Source organism: Musca autumnalis, unplaced genomic scaffold (genome assembly GCF_047663935.1).
Source record: "Musca autumnalis isolate F117 unplaced genomic scaffold, ASM4766393v1 scaffold_4, whole genome shotgun sequence".
NCBI classification, from domain to species: domain Eukaryota; kingdom Metazoa; phylum Arthropoda; class Insecta; order Diptera; family Muscidae; genus Musca; species Musca autumnalis.
The window spans coordinates 41945915-41969698 of NW_027411977.1; the positions used below are offsets into that span (position 1 = coordinate 41945915).

The 23784-nt window shown below is 39.3% G+C and overlaps 1 protein-coding gene across 1 annotated transcript in view; it reads left to right on the forward strand.

Annotated features, from left to right (window-relative positions):
• Positions 1 to 23784, forward strand: part of RhoGEF3 (Rho guanine nucleotide exchange factor 3) — a 1152743-nt gene that overhangs the window by 659221 nt on the left and 469738 nt on the right. Inside the window, exon 11 of the mRNA XM_073985772.1 lies at positions 605 to 1198. Within this exon, the coding sequence (XP_073841873.1) occupies positions 605 to 1198 (594 nt within the window). The remainder of the gene's footprint in view (positions 1 to 604; positions 1199 to 23784) is intronic.

A 23784-nucleotide genomic window follows, 5' to 3' on the forward strand; every position in this document is an offset into this window, starting at 1 on the left:
AAGGGGTCGTAGGAAGCACCCTTCCCTTTGGAAAGGGTCTTAGGAAGCCCCCTTTCCTTTGAAAAGGGGTCGTAGGAAGCACCCTTTCCTTTGGAAAGGAGTCTTAGGAAGCAGCCATTCCTTTGGAAAGAAGTCTAAGGAAGCACCCTTTCCTTTCGAAATGGGTCTTAGAAATCACTCTTTCCTCTGGAAAGGGTCTTAGGGAAGGTTGCAGTTCTTGGCCCTTCAACACTACGCACTGATTTGCATTTTAATAACACCAACTTTCAGAAGACCAACTCTTTTCAATTAAAAGTTTTCGCACAGCATTCGGTACATTAAAAACCTGCCAAACGTAGTGTAGCCATTTATGTAGTCTTAACAAACAATATTGTTCCGAAGTTTTTGTGGTGCTTCGAAGTTGGTGGTTGGTTCACTTTCAGCCATTAGTGAAATTTATGAAAACATTATTTAGCGCGGTTTCTTTCAAAACATCTTAAGAGTCATATTTCTCTTGTCATGGCATTTAAATATTCATTATTTTCATAAATGCATTTCTTGTTGTTGTTATTGCCGCTTCTTCTGCTGTTATTGTATATTGTTATCATGTTCTATATTCTTTTAGTTCTAGGCTAGATGCCAATACCAGCAATGGCAAGGAATGTTGGGAAGACAAAACGAAAATGCAACCACAGCCACCAACATCACTGCCACAAATAGCGCCACCATCACAATCTACTACAACTACAACAACAAATACAAATACATCTGCATTTAACAACAGCGAACTTCTTCTAATGACGTTGCCGGAGAAAAGCATTGATAAAGCCAATATTGTTGGTTGGAGTGGCTGTCGTGGCAGTCGCAGCATTGGCAGCGATGATACCAGTTGCCACAGCAATGGAAAAAGTTCTGATGATTGTGAGCATGACAATCACAATACTAGCAGAACATTTGTTGTTGCCACAATCAATACCAACTGCGATAATTTAGCCAATTCAAATGCAACAAAATGTGCACCACCACCGACAACGAGTTTCCTGCTGCAAAGCAGCAATGAAAATATCACCAAGGTTATACCGAGTCGCATGACAGCTTCAAGAACACAACAATTATTTGATTTGATAATGATTCATCAAGAAACATCGAGAAAGTTGAGCTCTGTCTCGTTACCGGATATTTGGCTTGATTCTGACATCGAAACTCTCCAGGAAAAAGGGTAAGTTTTTATATATACTTTTTATTAAATTTAAATTTTTAATTTATTATATATAAGAAATGGTTTTGATATATATGGAAACTCTAAACCAACATGTGATAAAAAAGATTTAATTCAATAATAATTTAATTCAATCAATAGCCTTCTTCCTCTCTGTAGCGTGATTACCAAAAAAAAATGGAAAAACGGGATGTAATACCGACTATTGCAATACGAGGGGCACTAAAAAACCTCCTGGCCTAGGCATCTCGCCGTGTCGCCAGGTGTCATTTGACATTTTTTTTTTGGAAAGTTTGACAGTTTTTAGCCTAAGCGCACTCAGGTCAGTTGGACATATGACCATGTGTTGGGTTGTTTACAGTGGCTTGATTGAGACACCTCCAACCTTGGTTTTTGAACGCTTTTACAACATCTTCTAGCGACGAAAATCATTGACAACGCCTTTTTTCTTGATTTGCTGGAACCAAATGAAGTCATTGGATCCCCAGTCGGGGCTGTACGGCGTATGACCCATCAATTCCACGTTTTGTCCGGTCAAACAGGCGCTGGTTTGAATCGATGTGTGAAAGCTCGCATTGTCATGATGCAGAACGATTCGTCTTCTCTTGTTCGTTTTTCGAATTTCTCAGTAGACTTCAGGCAAACAACTTGTAGTGTAACACTCAGAATTAACCGTCCTTTATTTCTCAAGCCGTAGAGTCGCCACACGGTCAGTATTGCCGAAGAGACAGGCGAACATTTGCTTCGAAGGTCTATTTCCATGAACAACTCTGGTTGGATTTGGCTCGCTTTCAGAGACCCAAACGGTCGATTCCTGTTTTGTTTCGGGCTTCTAAGCATAGATCCAAGATTCGTCATCTGTGATGATCTTATAAATGCCGTTTGAAGCACCGCGATTGTTTTTATGCACAATGGTCATATGTCAAACTGACCTGAGAACGCTTAGTATAAAAACTGTCAAACTTTCCAAAAAAAAATGTCAAATGACACCTGGCGACACTGTGAGTTGCCTAGGTCAGAAGGTTTTTTAGTGTCGCTCGTATCTCCGTTGTTTGGCCACTTACCGACCACTTTCATTATCAGGCTCTGCTTTTGGAATACTCTAGAAGTGGAGGTATTCGCATTAGAATAAAACCTTGACTTTTTCTTGAAATAAGTCTTTCCCGATACCGACACTTGAATATGATTCGACCATTTCAAAAAATATTTAACAGAAAATGTTCTAAAACGTGCAATTTTGTTGCAAATGTATTGGCCATCACTGTATGTAAATGATGTGGGCCATTGGAGCTAGATAGTTCCATATATGTAGTTCATTTGGCACAACTCTAATAATTAATTACCTTCCTTTCCTGTCCGCAATTTTAGGTGCAAAAAATGTTCGATCTAAATTATCTAATATAATCTGAACAAGTTAAAATGTATCTGTCGGCTTTGCCGACAGAGATATACGCTCAGCCTGTGTGAGATATACCCTCAGCCTGTGTGGATTGAAATACCTTTTTTTCCAAAAAAAAAAGAAATGTATGGGCGTATGAACCGACAGAAATATGGATTGGTTTAAAGCTCAAAAATTTGCGGGGGATATCGATAGATAGGGCTTTTGTATCATACTAGCCTACGAAAAGCATAATATCGGGCCACTCATACAGACCCTCAACTACAGAAATGTGTTGAACATTTGTATGAGTGGTACCCCAAGTATTGGACCAATAGGGCCCAAATTTGAACATAAACTTAGCTTGAACAAAACATTTCGGGATCCAAAATTGGGACCAAATCGGTTGCTACGTTTGTGAGATATTGCGCTTATAATTTTAGCAAATATTTTCAAACATTTGTGGGAGAGGTACCGGAAGCAGTGGACCTATAAGCACTACCATCGAATTTCATCTAATATTCGAAGAAATATTACGATATCCAAAGTAGGAACGAACGCAGTATTCGGTTCGAGCTCTACAGCCACTACATATGGTGCCATAGGGGTTTTTTTTACTGTTTTCTAAAGAAGTATGGACTTGCCCCTGAAAAAACGTTTACTGTCTGTTCACGTGAACATATTTGTTTTGTAATACTTAAAAATAGTGAATGTCTTGGTGAGGGTTGCATGTGTAGATTAGAGATTATTTTGTTAAATAGGGATCTAGTTTAAATACAGTCCACTTGTAAACATGTGGCAAGCAGACCTCCTTATCGTGGGATGTCGTTAGAAGAAAGGAGATAAGAATTTCCATTGCCACATGTGGTATGTCTGAAATAGATTGGTACAGGCAATCTATGAGCAGTCTAATAACCATGTGGTTGCTTGCTACATGTATGCGCATGTAAGATAAGAATATTTTACGACCTATCCATAAGATTGTATGGCAGATGCGTTCGTACACATATGTGCACTCTCACTTTCTCTTTTTTACACACTAGTTTAAGTAGGTTAAGTAATATTTTTGTATTTAGTTCTTAAGAATAATTTGACTTTAAATAAACAGTGCATAATAAACATTCAACTGGGAAAGACGCCTTGTTCTTTCCACGGTACGGATCCTTATTTACACTGTCGTAATTGAGACGGAGAATGCAAGATGCGTCAACAAAAATCAAAGTGATTCGAGAACAGGTCTTAAAGTGAATTTATCTAAAATTTTGTGTGGCAGGTACCCGAAGGACTGAACAAAACAAATATAGTCCATATTCGAACCTGATCTATATCTGGTAAATATATTAGGATGTGCAAAGTATGGACCAAATCGCTCACTCCCATCCAGAGTTATCGTGAGCAAAGTTTTTCCGAACATTTTTGAACTTTTTTGGGGGAGGTACCTGAAGGTGTGGACCGATAAGGCTAATTGAGTCCACCTCATATTACTCTGGTAAAAGGTTTACGCTATACAAAGTATGGACCAAATCGGTCACTCCCTTCAAGAGTTATCGTGCGCACAAACATTCCGACCATTTTCGAACTTTTGTGGGGGAGATACCGGAAGTAGTGGACCGATGTAGCTCATCTTCGAACTTAAACTAAGTTTGGGCAAAATATTACGAAAGCCAAAATATGAACCGAATCGGTTCATACGTTCGAGAGTTATCGTGCGCTCCAGCCAGCAGGACAGACAGACGGACGGACATGGCTACATCGACTCCAAATTGTCTGAAATACATTTCGTCCAAACAATCTTGGGGTCTAAAACCATTATTTCGATGAGGCAAATTTTCATCGTATCAAAGTGTATATACCCCCTATAGCCTAAAGTCTGAGGGTATAAAAATGTGTACAACCAGGTGAAAGGTACCACCATGGGGCTATATCAAAGTATGGACCTTCTTGACTATTTGTGATGGAACAGTTCTGTAACTGCAGGGATCCGGTAGTTCTGTAAAACAGTGTAGCTAAAACATTCAAAATACCGAAAATCGGGAGGTACCATTATATGGGGCTATACGAAAGTATTCGCCTATATTGTCAATGTCAACTAACAGCTATTTCGTTTAAAAATTGTAGCTAAAATTCAAAAAAATGGCGCAAATCGGGAGGATCCATTAAATGGGGCTATACCAAAACATGGACCAATGTCCATAATTTTTGAAATATCAGTTTTATGGTCACTTGGAACCCCAAATGTCAAATTATAGCCATTTTGGTCTAAAAATGTGACTAAAAACGTTAAATTACCTGAAATCAGGCGGTACCGTTATATGGGGACTATCCAAAACATGGACCTACACACCTGCTCAAAATAATAGATACACGCAAGTTTCATTTAAAATGAATTTAGTTTAGGTAATGTTTCAAGTAAGGGCAGTAGATTTGCTGCTCATAATAATAGATACACTTCAGTTATAGTCGGAAATAATTAAAACAAACAAACATTGTTCCACAACATCCCATACGGGACAAGGGAGACTTCCCTCATATCAATGAGTGCACCCCGATTCATATTTAGCTCAACGATATGGGACCTACTATTTATCGCCGAGACCGAAGGGCGTGTCTTAAGACACCACTTGTAGAGAAGTTTTACAAGGCTGAAATACTCAGGTAATGTCGCCAACATTACTGAGGGGTATTTTGCCACCGTTGAAAAATGTTTGATGTTGGCCAGCCGGGCAATCGAACCCCCGACCTTCTGCATGCAAGGCGGGCGTGCATACCATTGCACCACGGTGGAAATAATTAACTTTTATTAATTTTGCATATGAAATATTGTTGGAAATAATACAATCGACTAGTAGCTGGTATTTTCGAATTTTACTTACTTACTTAGCTGGCCCATTTCAGAACATTTTATCCATAGACCGAACTAAGAAATGATCTCCAATTCTCTCTGTTTTGTGCTTCCCTTTCTGGAATACCGTTCTTTGTCATCTCTTCATCCACTTGTTTGCGCCATCTATTCTTTGGCCTGCCAATTCCGCGTGCAACGCCATGTGGCTCGAATTTATACGCCTTTTTAGCGGGTTCATCATCGTATGGCCTTATCATATGGCCTAGCCAACGCAATCGCTGCATCTCGATACGTTCAACTATATTGATGTCGCTGTATAGCAGATACAGTTCGTGGTTTATACGACGTCGATATTCACCGTCAACGCAGATCGGTCCGTAGATCTTTCGAAGAATTTTTCTCTCAAACACGCCAAGCACTGCCTTATCTGCCCAGGCTTCGAAACCATACATCAGCACGTTTAGTATCAGTGTTTTGTAAAGCGTTATTTTTGTTTGACGAGTTGTGGCCTTGTTTTTGAAGTGCTTACTTAAGCCAAAGTAGCATCTGTTGGCCAATACGATTCTTCTTTTTATTTCACAATGATGTCGTTTGTGGTGTTTACGGCGGTGCCGAGGTATACGAAGTCTTTTACTACCTCAAAATTATAGGAGCCAACTTCAACAGTTGGTCCGATCTCAATGGACGCATTGCGCGTCGAAATCATCAACTTGGTATTCTCGCCGTTTACCGCCAGACCAACTTTATCAGATTCTCCTTCGACCTTCATAAAGGTATCGGTTACTTCTTTTACTGATCGTCCCATGATGTCTATATCATCAGCATAAGCAAGTAACATGGGTCTATTGGTGTAGATTGTGCCACTTCTTTCGACGTTTGCCTCTCGAATAAACTTTTCTAGAAGGCTGTCTCCTTGCCTGAAACCTCTTTTGGTACAAAACTCTTCGGAGAGGTTCTTTCCTATTTTAACTGAAGATCTTGTGTCAGTTAGAGTCATTTTACAAAGCCGAATGAGCTTTGCAGGAATACCAAATTCAGACATGGCTTGGAATACCTTTGAACGTAGCGGGCTGTCGAAGGCTGCTTTATGGTAGGTGTCGATCTGCATCTTTTGGGTCTTCTCCAGGATATGCCGCAGGGTAAATATCTGGTCAATTGTGAACTTGCCAGGTCTAAAGACGCATTGGTATGGTCCAATATTTCGTTGACCATGGGTTTTAGTCGTTCGCACAATATCCCTGACACTATCTTGTAGGCGATAGGGAGAAGACTTATGCCCCTATAGTTGGAGCATAATGTCTTATCTCCTTTCTTATGGGCGGGACACAGGATGCTCAGGTTCCAATCGTCGGGTACGCGTTCTTCCTGCCAGATGGAGCTAACTAGCTGATGCATACACCTTATCAGCGTGTCGCCTCCGGTTTTAAACATCTCGACTGGTAGGCCATCAGCTCCTGCTGCCTTATTATTCTTCAGCCAGTTTATTGCTGCCTTTACCTCATCTTTACCTGATCCGGGTGGTATACATTCAATACCATCTTCTGGGATTGGATCTGTGGTATCTTCGTCGACTTCGCTACAATTGGATACCAACAATTTGGAAAAATGATCTTTCCATATCTTTGGCACACTATCTGTATCAGTTACCAGATTACCTTGCTGGTCTCTACAGGAGGATGCGCCAGTTCCAAAGCCATCAGTTTGATGTTTCACTCTATGGTAGAATTTTCGGACTTCGTTCTGTCTCCTGTACATCTCGATTTGTTCACACTCCCGCTTTTCCATCTCTCTCTTTTTCCTGCGGAAAAGACGTTTCTCCTCTCTCCTTTTCTCCCGATACCCCTCTCGTGCGCTACTCGTTGCTACTGATTTTAAAGTAGCCCTACATGCCGCATTTTTTCTTCGGTAGCAGCACGACACTCCTGGTCATACCATGGGTTCCTTGGTGGAAGTCTCTGGTATCCAAGTACTGATTTTGCGGATGTTTGCATGGAGTGGGCAATGTTTTGCCATTGTCCTGATATGTTATCGGGATGAGGAGTGCTTTGATTAAGCAGTTGGGTCAGTTGAGTGGAATATGCTGTGGCTATCTGTTGTGATTGCAGCTTACCGATGTCCAACTTCCGTGTTGTGTCTGTTCGCACTTTGTTTGCTACGTTTAATCTGGTACGTACCTTTGCTGCAACAAGGTAGTGGTCCGAGTCTATGTTTGCACCTCGGAACGATCGTACATCCAACACGCTTGATGCATGTCTTCCATCTATCAAAACGTATCAATTTGATTTCGTGTTCTTTTATCTGGCGATAGCCAGGTGCCCTTATGAATATCGAGATGCTTAAATCTGGTACTGCTAACTACCATGTTTTTTGCAGCTGCAAAGTCTATCAGCCTCATACCATTGTCAGATGTTTCTCTGTGGAGACTGAATTTCCCCACTGTTGAGCCAAAGATATTCTCCTTTCCAATTTTGGCATTAAACGGTCATAAGTTTCTTCTAAGCGCTAGTAAAATATATCTTTGGTCTGTTCGTCCACTGGGGTGAAGCTGGAGACCAGATGTTTTAACCTCCGACCAACTACAAATCAGCAACCAAACTCATGCTTTGTGTAATAGATGCTATAATACAGTGCGTCACCTTTAGGTGTTGTTGTGACGCCTTTCCCAATCCATCGAATTTCCTGTATGGCAATAATGTCGGCCTTGTACTTTTCAAGTACATCTGCCAGTGCGTAAACCGCACCTTCTCTATAAAGAATGCGAACATTCCAGGTGCAGATTCGCAGATCATGGTCCTTAAAACGTTTGCGGGGTTCGTCAGCTTTAGAGGGGTTTGTTTTTCTTTTCTTTCGTTTTTTCATAGTTTTTTAGGCTGTTTTTTCTATAAGGACTCCCGACGCCCAAACCCAAGTTTTTAACGTTCTTATGGATGATCGCGCGGCACATGGTGAGCTAGCGGGTGTTAAAGACAGTTCCCCAGGTGACACCACGGGGAGGTCAGTGTCCACTTGAGATGAAAGGGAGACCAAGATAACTCCAGGGCTTTGCCATGTTAAAGCCTGTCAGGACCGTTCCTTGGTATGTTCCATCCCCTACGTCACCCATTTCCGAACCTTACCCCTACCATTTTCTTAAGAAAATTTGGTTGAGGCTTCGAGTTAGTCTACCCTTGGAAAAAATATTCTAAGGCGTTCGCAGTCTAAGTCTAGCAAATTTTGTGGAGTCGGGGTCTTGAAAAATGTTAGGTGAAAAATTATAAGTCCTATAAAGACTCCATATCCTTTTCCCTAGGAAACTAGCATAAACCGGACAGGAACCACTTTAAATGGATGCTTTATTAATTGACAATAATATCAAAGTGGAAATAGGCCCAAAGAAAGCATATGTTCCATTGTATGAATGAATCTACTGTGTGAAACATGATCAATCTACATGTATGATTGAACCCATCCGATTATGGATTTGTGCCTGTCCTGACTTACATATTTAGTGTTAAAGTAATATTTATACATTCCTCTAAAAGGCTTTCCAATAAATCTGGCATAAATGTTCATGCCATGCTAACTTCTTACCTTCATTAATTTTTACACTCACACACAAATCGAAACCTTAATGACATTTAAATTCACTTTTTTATTTGACCCAGTTTTTACAATGTATTAAAATAAAGCGTTTCTGGTTGTTGTTATTTTCCTCCTCTCTCATATTACAGAAATACATTTAAAACACATAAATCTAAAACAATATATGTACATACATACTTATGTATGTACATTCATACACACATGACTTTTTAATTAACCCATAAATGGATTTACGCTGACTGATTTTTGTTGGCCTCAAATTCACACATTTCCCAAAAACCCTGCAGCAGTTTGAAAAGGTGTTTACAGCTCACACGCTCAAAAATGCTTCCTATTTCGGTAGCTGATGTTTCAAACATTAACAGTTATTATTTCTGTCATCAACAGATAGCATTGTTTTTGAAAGGATTTGCATAAATTAAAAACAAAGTTCAAACTCATCCTAATGAATGTCGTAAAGTTTGCTGAATACGAAATGAATGCATGGAAAACTTCCATGAATCCATTTAATATGTTTACATGTTTAAGTATTTGTCTCCCTCCCTAACTTTGTCTCTTGCTACGTAATCCGATTTAAATCTTAAGCCTTTGAAAATGGAAAATCTATATATAGTTCTTAGAAATACATTAGCAGCATTCTTTAAAGACAATTTTATGGCGGTGTATTGAAATAGTATGCATTTTAATATACCCCCATGAAATTGCATTTCATGTTAAATTATGATATAACTATTAATTTATTTAAATATTCAAATGCGGTTTATTAACACTTATGTTTATGAACAGTAAGTATTTTTTAAAATATATACATTTTTATATTTATAGTTTATGTTATAATATAAAATATTTATTTTATTATACCCTACACCACGATGTGGGTAGGGTATTATAAGTTGGTTTTGCCCAAAAAGTTTGTAACGCATCGAAATAATGGTCGTAGACCCATACTTATATATACCAAAATGAATGTCTCGACGAGCTGAGTCGATCTGGCTATGTGTGTCCGTCCGTCAGTCTGTCCATCTAAACCTTGTAATCACGCTACAGGTCGCAATTTTGATCGGATCGTCACGAAATTTTGGGTGTTGATGGGGGTCCCGGAGGGGAAGAAGCCTATTGATTTTGGTGATGATCGGGTAATATTCCGGGGTCGGAATGGAAACTTAGGTGGATAAAAGACAACGTTTTTTTTCCAAAGCGAATATCTCAACTTCTATATGGGTATACCAAAAGCAAGACCTGACAATAAAAGTACAAAATATCACCTTTCCAATGATAGAAAGATAGATAGGTTCTCGTAGGTGATCAAACAACGAAGATATTACAATAGTCGCAAATAAACCCCAAATTTTCATTCTTGCGATTTTAATTATAATGACGAATATCGCAGCTTTGGTTGGGGACTTTTCAAAAGCAAAGCCTGACTGTGAAAGTAGAAGATTCCATATTTGCAATGATGCAAACTAGGTCGGCGTAGGTGACCAAATAACGGAGATATTGCAATAGTCGGTAATACATCCCATTTTTCCATTTTTTTGGAAATCACGCTGCAGGCCGCAATTTTGATCGGATCGTCACGAAATTTTGATAGTTAATGGGGATCTCAAAGAGGAAGAAGCCTATTGATTTCGGTGAGGGTAGAATGATATTTAGGGGTCGAAATGGGCAAAAAACTTATTTAGATAAAAAGACAACGTTTTTTTCCAAAGCTAATATCTCAGCTTCTATAAGGGGTATACCAAAAGCAAAACCTGACAATGAAAGCAGAAAATATCACCTTTCTAACGATGTAAAGTAGGTTCTCGTGGGTGATCAAACAACGAAGATATCACAATAGTCGCAAATTAAAACCAAATTTTCATTCTTGCGATTTAAGTTATAATGACGAATATCACAGCTTTGGTTGCATACTTTCTAAAAGCAAAGCCTTACTATGAAAGTAGAAGATCCCATCTTTACAATGATGCAAACTATGTCGGCGTAGGTGACCAAATAACGGAGATATTGCAATATTCGATAATACATCACATTTTTTTCCATTTTTTTGGAAATCACGCTACTGGCCGCAATTTTGATCGGATCGTCACGAAATTTCGAGAGATAATGAGGGTCTCACAGAGGAAGAAGCCTATTTAGGGGTCGGAATGAGCAAAAACTTTATTTGGAGAAAAAGTCAACATTTTATTCCAAAGCAAATATCTCAGCGTCTGTAAGGGGTCTACAAAAAGCAAAACCTGACAATGAAAGTATAAAATATCACCTTTACAACAGTGTAACGTAGGTTGTCGTAGGTGGTCTAACAACGAAGATATCGCAATAGTCGCTAATAAAACCCAACTTCTCATTTTTGCGATTTTAATAATAATGACAGATATCACAACTTTGGTTGGGGACCTTCTAAAAGCAAAGCCTGACTAAGAAAGTAGAAAATCGCATCTTTGAAATTATGCAAAGTAGGTTGGCGTAGGTAGTCAAATAATAGAGATATCACAATAGTCGTTAATGCATCCCTTTTTTCCACTTTTTCTGCAATCACACTACAGGTCGGAATTTTGATGTCAAATATAAAATTAAATATTAATTATTTTGGTTCAGTTCGCCTTAAGTCATTTGGTATAAAAGCCAGATAGGTGAACACTTTCGTATCTCCATAAAAGAAATGTTTTCGAGTGAAAAGGTTATTCACAGAGTTAGTGGTGTAGGGTATCACATAGTCGGCCCCGTACCGACTATAGCCTTTTCTCACTTGTTTTAATTGAAAATTATACTTATTATTTGTGCATCTTAATTAATTTATTTAGAAATTAAAATAAAATTTCCCATTCATGTATCTACAAAATATACGAGGGGCACTACAAAACCAGGCGCCAGGCGTCATTTGACACTTTTTTTGGAAATTTGACAGTTTTTAGCCTAAGCGTACTCAGGATAGTTTGACATGCGACCATGTGTTGGTTTGTTTACAGTGACTTGAAAAAATCACTTTGCAAAAAAATTGAATTTACTTGTGAACATTTTCGTCCTATAATTTTCCACAACTTTCGAAATGGATAAATACGGCAAAAGTGCCATCGATCAAATTAAATCTTTGTATGTCGATAAAGGTCCATCCTATATGACTGTGAAAAATTGGTTTAATGAATTCAATCGTGGCCGACACTCGCAAAAAAACGAAGGTCGTGAGGGTCGCCCAAAATCGACCGTTGTGCCATCAACAGAGGCATCCTTAGGCATTTCTTCCACCAACTAGTATTTGACACGGTGCTTTTAAAGCAACTTTAAATGGAACAATAACACCTGGGAAGTTTTTGCGAACTCTGAAACTACAATGTTCATAGATGTGAAAAGTCAAAAGCAAAAAAAAAATCGCCGGAGCGCTTTTTAAATAAATCGCCATTCAAGTCGGCATTTTTAAGGGTTTTTTAGTTTTTCACGATTTTGCTTGGAAACCGTAAGTCCTACCGAAATGGAGCATAAGAGAATGTTGTAGCTATGAAAATTCCCTACAAAATTGGCTTTTATGGTATTATCGTATGTTTTACCGCTTTTCAGATATAGAAGTTCAAATTGGGACAATGCACTGACTGTATCGTCTCCTAATAAAACAGTGCAGTGACTGCAATTTCCCAACTTAAACTTATATATCTTAAAAATGGTACAGCCTAGGAAGAAATACGAAAGCCAATCTTGTAGAGAATTCTTATAGCTACAACATTTTCTTTCCGATAGGACTTGCGGTTTTTAAGCAAAGTCCTGAAGACCTGAGAAAAAAATTGAATAATTGTGCTCAAAAACGGTAAAACCTACGAAAATATTATGCAGGTCAATCTTGTAGACTATTTTCACAGCTACAATATTTTCATTAGCCACATGTTGATAGGACTTGAGGTTTTTAAACAAAACCGTGAAAACCTAAAAAAACCCTCAAAAATGCCGACTTGAATCGCGATTTATTTAAAAAGCGCTCTGGCGAATTTTTTTGATTTTTCTCATCTATGAACATTGTAGTTTAAGAATTCGCAAAAACTTCCCAGGTGTAAGCACCTTCCATTTAAAGTTGCTTCAAGAGCACCGTGTTGATATTACATGAACACCTGGCCGCAAAATTGGATTTTTCTCGCTGTAAACAACCCAACACATGGTCGTATGTCAAACTGTCCTGAGTGCGCTTAGGCTAAAAACTGCCAAACTTTCCAAAAAAAGTGAAATGACGCCTGGCGACACTGCGTGTTTCCTAGGCCTGAAGGTTTTCTAGTTCCCCTCTAGTTCTCTAACATATGTATGTACATATGTCCCAAACATATTTTACAGCAAACATATATATTGTTTGCAATCAGTGCCAAACATAACACATGTTTGGGTGCAAACAAATATTTGTTTAGATATAATATAAATACAAACCCAAAAGCCACAAAAAAAAACAAATACATGCACCAGTGGGCGCTTACTGAGAGCAAGGGAGCGTAAATTTCAATGTAAAAGACATTGTCACACTTTTAAAAAAGAAAAAAATATATAGAAACATCGTTGAACGCGTCTCCTTAGATGTGAAATAAAACACATTTTCCTCAAAGTTGAAATCATCAGCGGGAAATTGGCATCTGGAATCAACTGATTTTTTTTTTATTGTTCCACAAACATCCCAGATGGGACAAGGGAGACTTCTCTCATATCAATGAGTGCACCCCGATTCATATTAGCTCAATGATATGGGACCTACTGTTTATTGCCGAGTCCGAACGGCGTGTCCTAAGACACCACTTGTAGAGAAGTTTTACAAGGCTGAAATACTCAGGAAATGTCGCCAACATCACTGAGGGGTATTTTGCCACAGTTGAAAATTTGATGTTGCCTGGCCTGGGAATCGAACCCACGACCTTTAGCGTGCAAGGCGGGTGTGCATACCATTGCACCACGGTGGCACCCGGAATCAAATGATTATATAATGTAATAAATGGGCACATCCATATTCCATCAAATATGTATACATATGTATGTATGTATATGAAAAATGTATTGATGTAATTACCAATATTAAATGCGATTTATTCCTTGTCCAATAAAATAAGTCCATTCACTTTTTTGATTCAATTATAAAATTTACTAAAAATTATAATTTACTAAAAAGCACAATTTCTTAAAGAAAACACAAAACCCTGATTTATTCACTCACTTTACCGTCTTTACTCAACGATTGTATTTAGAAAACTGCAGAAAAAAAAAACAACATTTTTTTGTCCTTTTCCCCTTCGCTTGCTACGTTGGTTAACAACAACAAAGCACGAAACACACGTATTTGGCCGCATACACACCACCATTTATTATAAAACAGCATTGCGCAGCCGCGAGAGCCCTGCTGTTACTCTCTTTGACAAAAATCCTCTCTCCACCCATAAAAAATATGTTCTAACAAAAAAATATGTTGGTACCCAAACAAATAAAATTGAGATATGTTACAAAATGTTGCAAACATATTTTTGTTTGGACACAAACAAATTATGTTTGGATCCAAACATATATTAGTTTTCAAACAGTCCCAAAAAAATATTTGTTTGGATCCAAACATATTTCTAACCCTTATTTTTCTGCATGTACTTACTACGACTTTCCTAGTTAAACAAATTTTCCTAGTATATTTTATATAAATTAGGGTGTTATATAAATTAGGTGTGTTAATACATGTTTAATAATATACATGTATTCTATAATTGTTTCCATAATTTTTTTTTTTATTTTTCGGAAATTTTTAGAATTCTCAGTAGGGTGTCACATCTATCATCCCTGCCCCGCAAAAAATACATTACAAATCTCCTTACTAATCAATTACTGTAACAAAAACATGTCGCCAGAAATAAGTAGTTATTTTTTGGCCACTAACACTCGACGAATAAGTTGTTATGACCTTAGAACCCAAAGATTACGTCCGTACTGGAGTATTAAGGCGATTTGTAATTTGTTGTTGTAACAGTGTTTGTTATTATGTTTGTATGTTCGTTCTTCTGTTCAACCTGGCTCTGGATCTATCTTCAGTTCCAGGAAAGTGGCTGCTTCGATGGATGCAACCACAGATCCACTGGAGTTAGATTAGTAGGTTTGGCTGGGCGGTTAAAAAGGTGTTTTGTGTCGTGCGGGCCCATGCCACATACTGGGCAGATGTCCTGCACGGCGCGGTCGATTTCCGCCCAATAAGAATTTAGGCGACTGCAATATCCCGAGCGTAGTTGAGCCAAAACTACTCTAGTTTGTCGTGGCAGCTGACGCCCCTCAGCTGCAATAGATGGGGGATGTATTTCGAGGACTTTATTCACACTATAATTGCTTAAGGCCTTGGCAACTGCACCTCTGTGTATAATATTTAAACCTGCTTGATATGCTTGTTGATCTAGGGGTTCTCTCCTGTATCGTTAGACCTCTCCCTCTAGAGCATGGATATCACAAGATGGTGATTGGGATGGCTCACACGGTAACATCCAAGCAGGTACTGCAACGAAAGCATCTCATTGTGTTGCTTTACTGGAAGAATCTTTGCCTCCTCATATAGATGGTCCACTGAAGATTTGAGGAGGCACCTCTCAGGGCGGCATTCTGGCAAGTTTGAATTTTTCTCCAATTCGTATCACATAATCTCGGGGACCAGACTGGCGCCGCATATCTTACCACAGACCGACCTATCGTGTTATATGTGGTCAACAAGGTTTCTTTATTTGCACCTCAAGTGCTGCCGGCTAGGGACTTGAGGACCTTGTTCCTACTTTTCAGTTTGTCGCAGATAGCTGTGGCGTGCGCGCACGACGTGAAATTAGTGTCGAATGTGACCCCTAAAATGTTGGGGCAGTTTGTGGTCGGAATTCTGCTACCGTCGACCACGACATTCAATTCTCTTCCAAACTGCGCTGTCCATGTGGTGAACAGAGTGGCTGTTGATTTTGTGGCGGAAATCTGCATATTCCTCGAATGGAAAAAGGTGGTAAGATCGGTTAAATAGTTGTTCAGTCTCTCACAGATGTCATCAGGATAGGTACCCGACGCCAGGATCGTGCAATCATCCGCATACGTCACGATCTGAATGCCGTCTGGAGGGGGTGGAATACAGGAGAGGTAGAGGTTAAACAGTTCCGGAGATATCACCCCACCTTGGGGAACTCCCTGTTTCACTCTACGGGGTTTGGACTTCTTTTTCCTGAATTCCACGTACGACTGGCGTCCACACATATAATTGACTATCCAACGTTTCAAGCTTGGCCGGAACGTTGTCTGTTCAATGTCCTCAAACAGCGTGGAGTGCCTGACTGTATCAAAGGCTTTTGATAAGTCAAGCGCCACCATCACTGTTCTATCGCACGGCCGTGTCTGGTTGAGTCCTTGACAAATATGTGTGGTAATGGCGTGCAGCAAAGTTGTCGTGCTGTGGTGCTTACGGAATCCATGCTGATGATCGGCAACTTGATAGCTATTTCTGATACTGGGGAGGACTAAGGCCTTAAGGGTCTTTGCTACGGGCGACAAAAGCGAAATCGGCCTGTACGATTCACTTTTTCTGGGCTTGCCGGGCTTTCGTAGTGGGACCACCCTGCCCATTTTCCAGACGTCGGGAATGATGAGGGTGGATAGCGACAAGTTGAGAACTTTAGTGATATACTCCACTCCAGGCTCATCCAGCTGCTTCAGTATTACCATGGAGATTCCATCAGGCCCCAACGCTTTGGATGATTTAGCGTTCCTGATGGCATTGGCAACATCATCCATTGTAAACTGTGGTGGTTCCTCCTCCGCAGGAAGAGATCTGATGCGACGTAATACTCTTCTCTTCGCCCAATGTTGCAACTGGCTCCAATGTTGCAACTCTTCAGATGATTTAACCACTTGTTCCGCTTATGCTCGCCGACCAGCCTGTTAACTTCCAGTGTCAGCTCCCAAACTCTGGGCTCATTGGGGTTGGTTCGGCGAAGCTCATCACGCTCATTTGCTAATCCCGTCGCCTCTGCTGGGAAGTTTGGTCTTACTTTGGGTATTCGACCAGCAGGAATATGGCGAGCGGCTGCAGCAGTGATGATGTCTCGAACCGTCCTTTCCGCTACCCAAACATGATGATTGACTAATGTGCGGCGTTCAGAGGTAATGAAATCGGGTGGTCTGCTAATGGAGACAATTATGGGGTGATGGTCTGATCCAAGGGAAATGACGGATTGCCAGGTAACGTCATTTGTCAGACCAGTGACACGAAGGTTATGTGTGGCGAGCAGTGACACTCTCCTCTAATTCTGGTAGGGGCGTCCTCATTGACCGTGCAAAACGTAGAGCTGTCAATCTGCACAGCCAGCGCTGTACCTCTCTGTCGTTTCCGAGGGCCGAATGCCACATCTCATGATGCGCATTAAAGTCCCCAAGGACCAGACGATTATGACCTTCCAAAAGCGGGCTAATGTTAGGCACGTAATCTGAGATACAGCTATTTCTCGGCGGGATGTATACGTTCAACAACTCTATCTCGGCAGTTCCACACCTGACTGCTACCCCCATACATTCCATGCACGGGTCATTAGAGACAGGCTCAAGCGAGATAGGTCAAAAGTAGAAGGAGTTGACCTAGGTTGATGAATTTTTGCACAAGTACTTGTAAGGGCATAGGAATGAAAAATTACAACTTTGGTCCATATCGGTTCAGATTTGGATATAGCCCCCATATATATCTTTCTCCGATTTTGCTATAACTCGGTCAATTTTGATCGAATAGCCAAATCTGAACCGATTTTTACGGTGAACCTATTCAGGGACCTAAGAAAATATCATATATCAAATTTGAAGCCTATTCGATTAAAATTGTCGGGGTCTCATAATCAGACTACGAGGGAGTTTCGTAATCCGACGACGGCTCACTGGGGACTGTATTCACACAGCATGCAGCAACATAGTCCCTCTCGTAGTCCCTCACGTGGACAAGTCCAGAGCAACCCCTTAGATGCAACCACTCCTGACATCTATTGCATCTCACCAAAGGCTGGATGTGGGTGAAGATGCGGATGTGACAAACCGAGCACAAATATATTGGTCCTGGGTTTTCCTCCGTCCCGGCACCAACCAAAAGGATTCGGAACAGGCATTCCGGGATATGCTGCTCCCAACACAGAAAATCGAAACAAATACAAACATATGTACACTAAGGTGGCAGCAGCTGGCCGGAACAATGATGTTGTGTAGTTCCGGGTCAATCCGGTACAAAGAGCCCGCTGCCGTGAGATTGGGCGATTTGTAATGTGTGCTTTTGCTGGGTAAGTATCCGGTATAATCGATGATAGTATATATTTTCTACCACATTACTGTATCCAAATTCCAGATTTAATGTAGTATGTATGCACTTATTGCACAAAACGTAATATGTACATATGTTGTAAATATGTACATTTGCCGGCTTCATTTTGAAACTGTATTATAATAGGACCACAATGATACTTCTTCTAACAACAAAAACAGCAATAATGCCACATGTGGTAGTTAACATTCACACACGCACACATACTAACACAGATAAACGTGTTCATTGACATTTTACATTTATTATCACATTGACCAAATGGCGGATGTATTACAACAATAGACGGACTATATTGTTGTATTACAGTTGCGTACTTGTTTATGTCACAATGTCATCGTCGTCGTATGTGTAAGAGAGATATCCGTTTTTATATCACAAACACACACACACACACATACCAACAGACAGTATTAAGGTGTCCTGGAATTAGGTATATGTTTGTATGGTTTATTGGAAGGCTAGCATTTTATTTTAACGTATTTTTTAATTTATTTTCATTCACTTTTGTTTTACTTTACCCTATTAAACAAGAAAAAAATGAGCTAAAATACACACCCCACATACATACATACATATGGGTATTAAATGAACTTTAGTGCAATCACATTTACACGTGAAAAGGTTATCTGGTTCAACATATAATCATAAACGTTAACAATGCCTGTACGTTGTTGTTTGCAGTTTACTGGCCATGTTGTCAGTCGTCGGTTTTTTTCCTGCTGCTGCTCGATGTTGTAACATTTTTAATTGAAACCACATGTGGCGGTGTGCCACATGGACCAACAAAAATGATGTTTTATCTAAATTTAATGCCACACATCACGGTTCAATTGAAACAACAGTTAATAATAAAATGTTCAATAGGTCGAAGGAGGATTATTTTAAAACAAAATCAATACTTTTTATTGCAATGGATGTGTTTATGTACATATGTATATGTGTGTAATAATGCATGCTTGAAAAACTGTGGAGACTTAAATATGTACATAACATACATAACCTTAAATTAAATAAAATTATAATTTTTATAACAAATCTTTATTTATCTTATTAGAACGAAGGTCATTATTTATGAAAGTTTTAATTAATTGAATTTTAATCGAGGTAACATGAAAAAAGTGAATTCTAGCGAAGTCCTACACCAGAGAAATGCGTAAGTAGCTGATTTTGATACTCATGAGCGGCATGCTAAAAAAAGTGTATGTGCGGTTTGCTAATCTAAAAAATAAATGCAAGTGTTGCTTGCCACTCTCAAAATTTGTACGAGTGTGGCAATAGCCACTCAAAAAATAAGTTATTCAAAAATGAATATTTTTAGACACTTGGGTATGCTTTGCCAAGTAGTTTTGAATACGCAATAACATTTCCTTTTTTACTTTGTTGCTCATCGCACATCAAGTGTTGTTTTCAACCCTTGTAATTCAACCGACCCGCTTGCAACGAAAATTCCAATTGTCGCAATTGAAGTAGTCCAGAACTAGTTCTAATCTGTACTAGTACAAATATTGACCCCTAAGTAATGCGAAGGGAACCAATTGACAACTTTTTATCCCCAAGTAAACGACGAGGAGCCTGTTGCGACTATTTACTCTTAAATAAAATCTAACACTTTTTTAATGGTAGTGGTATATGACTGTAAACTTGGAACTAGTACAATACCACAAACAGGTAATGCATAGAGGGTCAATTGGTTACCTCCTATGATATCCCCATGTTAAAGTTTACAGTTGATTGCACTGTGAGGGGTGTTAAGTGGAACTAGTTACTGTAACCCAGAGAATCGACGAATTTCCGATGCCGAACTAGTCCATCTTGCAAGCGGGGATTGTCTTATGTTCTCCGAGAGAGTGAGAGCAAAGATCATTTTCTAACGCCGATTTTCAAACGTTAGAAGAATATGCAAAGAACACATAGCAAATAAAGAAAAGCACACACAACCGAAGCAACAACAAATAAAATTAAAATTTTTTATTTTTGTAGTGTTGTGTGTGCTTCCACTTGATGAGCCACTTTGCAAACTTCCTACATACTTGTACTTACTTAGCTGACCCATTACAGAACATTTGTTCCATAGGCCGAACTAAGAAAAGATCTCAATTTCTCTCTATTTGTTGCTTCGCACTCTGGAATACCGCGCCTTTTCATCTCTTCATCCACTTGTTTGCGCCATATATTCCTTGGACTGCCAATTCTGCGTGCACCGCCAAGCGGTCCGTATATATACGCCTTTTAGCGGGTTCATCTTCGCTCATTCTAATGATATGGCCTAGCCGCAATCACTGCATCTCGATACGTTTAACTATATTGATGTCGTTGTATAGCAGATACAGCTCGTGGTTCATGCGACGTCGATATTCACCGTCAACGCAGATCGGTCCGTAGATCTTTCGAAGAATTTTTCTCTCAAACACACCAAGCACTGCCATGTTTGCTTGCGCAAGTACCCAGGCTTCGGAGCCATACATTAGCACGGGTAGTATAAGTGTTTTGTAGAGCGTTGTTTTTGTGGCTTTGTTTTTAAACTGCTTACTTAAACCAAAATAGCATCTATTGGCCAATAAAATTCTTCTTTTTATTTCACAACTGATGTCGTTTGTTGTGTTTACGAAGGTGCCGAGGTAAACGAAGTCTTTTACTACCTCAAAATTATAGGAACCAACTTCCACAGTTGGTCCAAGCTCAATGGACGCATTGCGCCTCGACACCATTAACTTGGTCTTCTCACCGTTTACCGCCAGATCCACTTTACCATATTCTCTCTCGACCTTCATAAGGGTATCATAACTTCTTTTACTGATCGTCCCATGACGTCTATATCATCAGCATAAGTAAGTAACATGTGGCTATTGGTGTTGATTGTGTCACTTCTTTTGACGTGTGCCTCTCGTATAACCTTTTCCAGCAGGATGTTGAAGAGATCACACGAAAGGCTGTCTCCTAGCCTGAAACCTCTTTTGGTACAAAACACTTAGGAGAGGTTCTTTCCTATTTTAACTGAGGACCTCGTGTCAGTTAAAGTCATTCTACAAATCCGGGTGAATTTTGCGGGGATACCAAATTCAGACATGGCTTGGAATACCTTTGAACGCAGCGGGCTGTCGAAGGCTGCTTTATAATCGACAAATAGGAGGTAGGTGTCGATCTGCATCTCTTGGGTCTTCTCAAGGATTTGCCGCAGGGTAAATATCTGGTCAATGGTGGACTTGTCAGGTCTAAAGCCGCATTAGTACACGCAGAGAAAAAATATTTTTTTAATATATTTTTTTGTCTGGCACCAAATAATTTTTGTTCACCATATAAAAAACAACAAATCACAAAATCTCGATATATGGTAATATTTTCATAATTATCTGATGTTCATCCAACCACAATCTGCTTAACTTTCTCAGTTTTACATATGAAGTGTCAAAAACAACAGCTGTTCACTGCCAATAGCAAATGTTCTCTCATTAGTTGTTCGCTGAGTAAGAAGGTTGTAAATTTTGTTTCATTTTCTTTTAAAGTCCCGGGCCACACTGGAATAATTTCACTGAAATTTTAACATGAAATTATGAGTCTCTAGATTGAGTTCCATAGTAGTGTAAAATCATGAAATTGCTGTAATGGGGAATTCGGCCTAAGAACACCTAATTTCATGAAATCTTTTAATGAAATTTACTCTAGTGTGGACCGGGACAAACGAATGGTATAAAATTAGTAAAAACATACTAATTCCAAACAAGGAATGAAATAGTTCGAGTATTTGTTGACGGTATTAATGACTACAATTTATTTTTGAATGAAGATATGAAAATGTGTAGAAAGAAAAATCAAAAAGTGACAAAAAGATATTAGTGCCTGAGTTGTGTTTGATTTTCTTTCTTTAACTTCTTAAAAAAAAGAATCTCCGAATATTTCGTGCAAATTTTGTGCATTATTTCATTTTGTAATTAATAATTAATATAAATGGTATGCAAGTGATCGAAATAACAAGAAAAATAATGTATGTATAACAAAAACATCTGTTGTTGTCGTTTCATAATGTTCTCCAACATGAACATGTCTTCGGTATAATTGTTCCACACTTATACGAAGAGACAACAGAGATAACTGCATTGTGTCGGTTAATGTTATAAAGTATAAGCGTATTCTATATTAAACTTCTTTATTCTATTATATCCAAATTGTTCTTAAATAAATAAAACTTTTATTTACAATATATTGAAAAATCCTTTAATGGGCAATTAATCACGAAGGTACAGTATAATTCCAATAAAAATACTACTTATTAGAGGCAACCACAACATGTTTCTCATGCTACCACAACATTTTAAAATATTTCAAAAATTGTATTATTGGAATATGATAGAGGTTACCATATATTTATAATATATATTTTTCTTTCAAAATATGGTGGCATGAATCATATTTTTTCTCAGCGTGTATGGTCCAATTATTTCGTTGACTATAGGCTTTAGTCGTTCGCACAATATTCCTGACACGATCTTGTAGGCAATAGGGAGTAGACTTATGCCCCTATAGTTATAGCATACAGTCTTATCTCCCTTCTTGTGGACGGGGCACAGGATACTCAGGTTCCAATCGTCGGGTACTCGTTCTTCCAGCCAGATGGTGCTAACTAGCTGATGAATACACCTTATCAGCGTGTCACTTCCGGTTTTGAACAGCTCGGCTGGTAAGCCATCGGCTCCTGCTGCCTTATTATTCTTCAGCCGATTTATTGCTGTCTTTATCTCATCTTGGCTGGGCGGCGTACATTCAAGACCATCTTCTGGGATTGGATCTGTGGTATCTTCGTCGTCTTCGCTGCTATTGGATACCAACAGATTTGAAAAATGTTCTTTCCATATCCTGAGTACACTATCTGTATCAGTTACCAAATTACCTTGCTGGTCTCTACAGGAGGATGTGCATGTACCAAAGCCATCAGTTTGATGCTTGACTCTTTGGTAGAATTTTCGGACTTCATTCTGGTTCCTGTACATCTCGATTTTTTCACACTCCCGCTTTTCCATCTCTCTCTTTTTCCTGCGTAAAAGACGTTTCTCCTTTCTCCTTTTCTCCCGATATCTCTCTCGTGCGTTACGCGTTGCTACGGATTGTAAGTAGCCCTATATGCCGCATTTTTATCTTTGGTAGCAGCACGACACTCCTTATCATACCATGGATTCCTGGGTTGAGGTCTTTGGTATCCAAGTATGGATTTTGCGGCTGTTTGCATGGAGTGGGCAATGCTTTGCCATTGCGCTGATATGTTATCGGGACGAGGAGTGATTTGATTAAGCAGTTGGGCCAGTTGAGTGGAATATGCTGTGAATATCTGTTGTGATTGCAGCTTACCGATGTCTAACTTTCGTGTTGTGTTTGTTAGTACTTTGTTTGCTACGTTTAACCGCGTGCATACCTTTGCTGCAACAAGGTAGTGGTCCGAGTCTATGTTTGCTCCTCGGAACGAACGCACATCCAACACG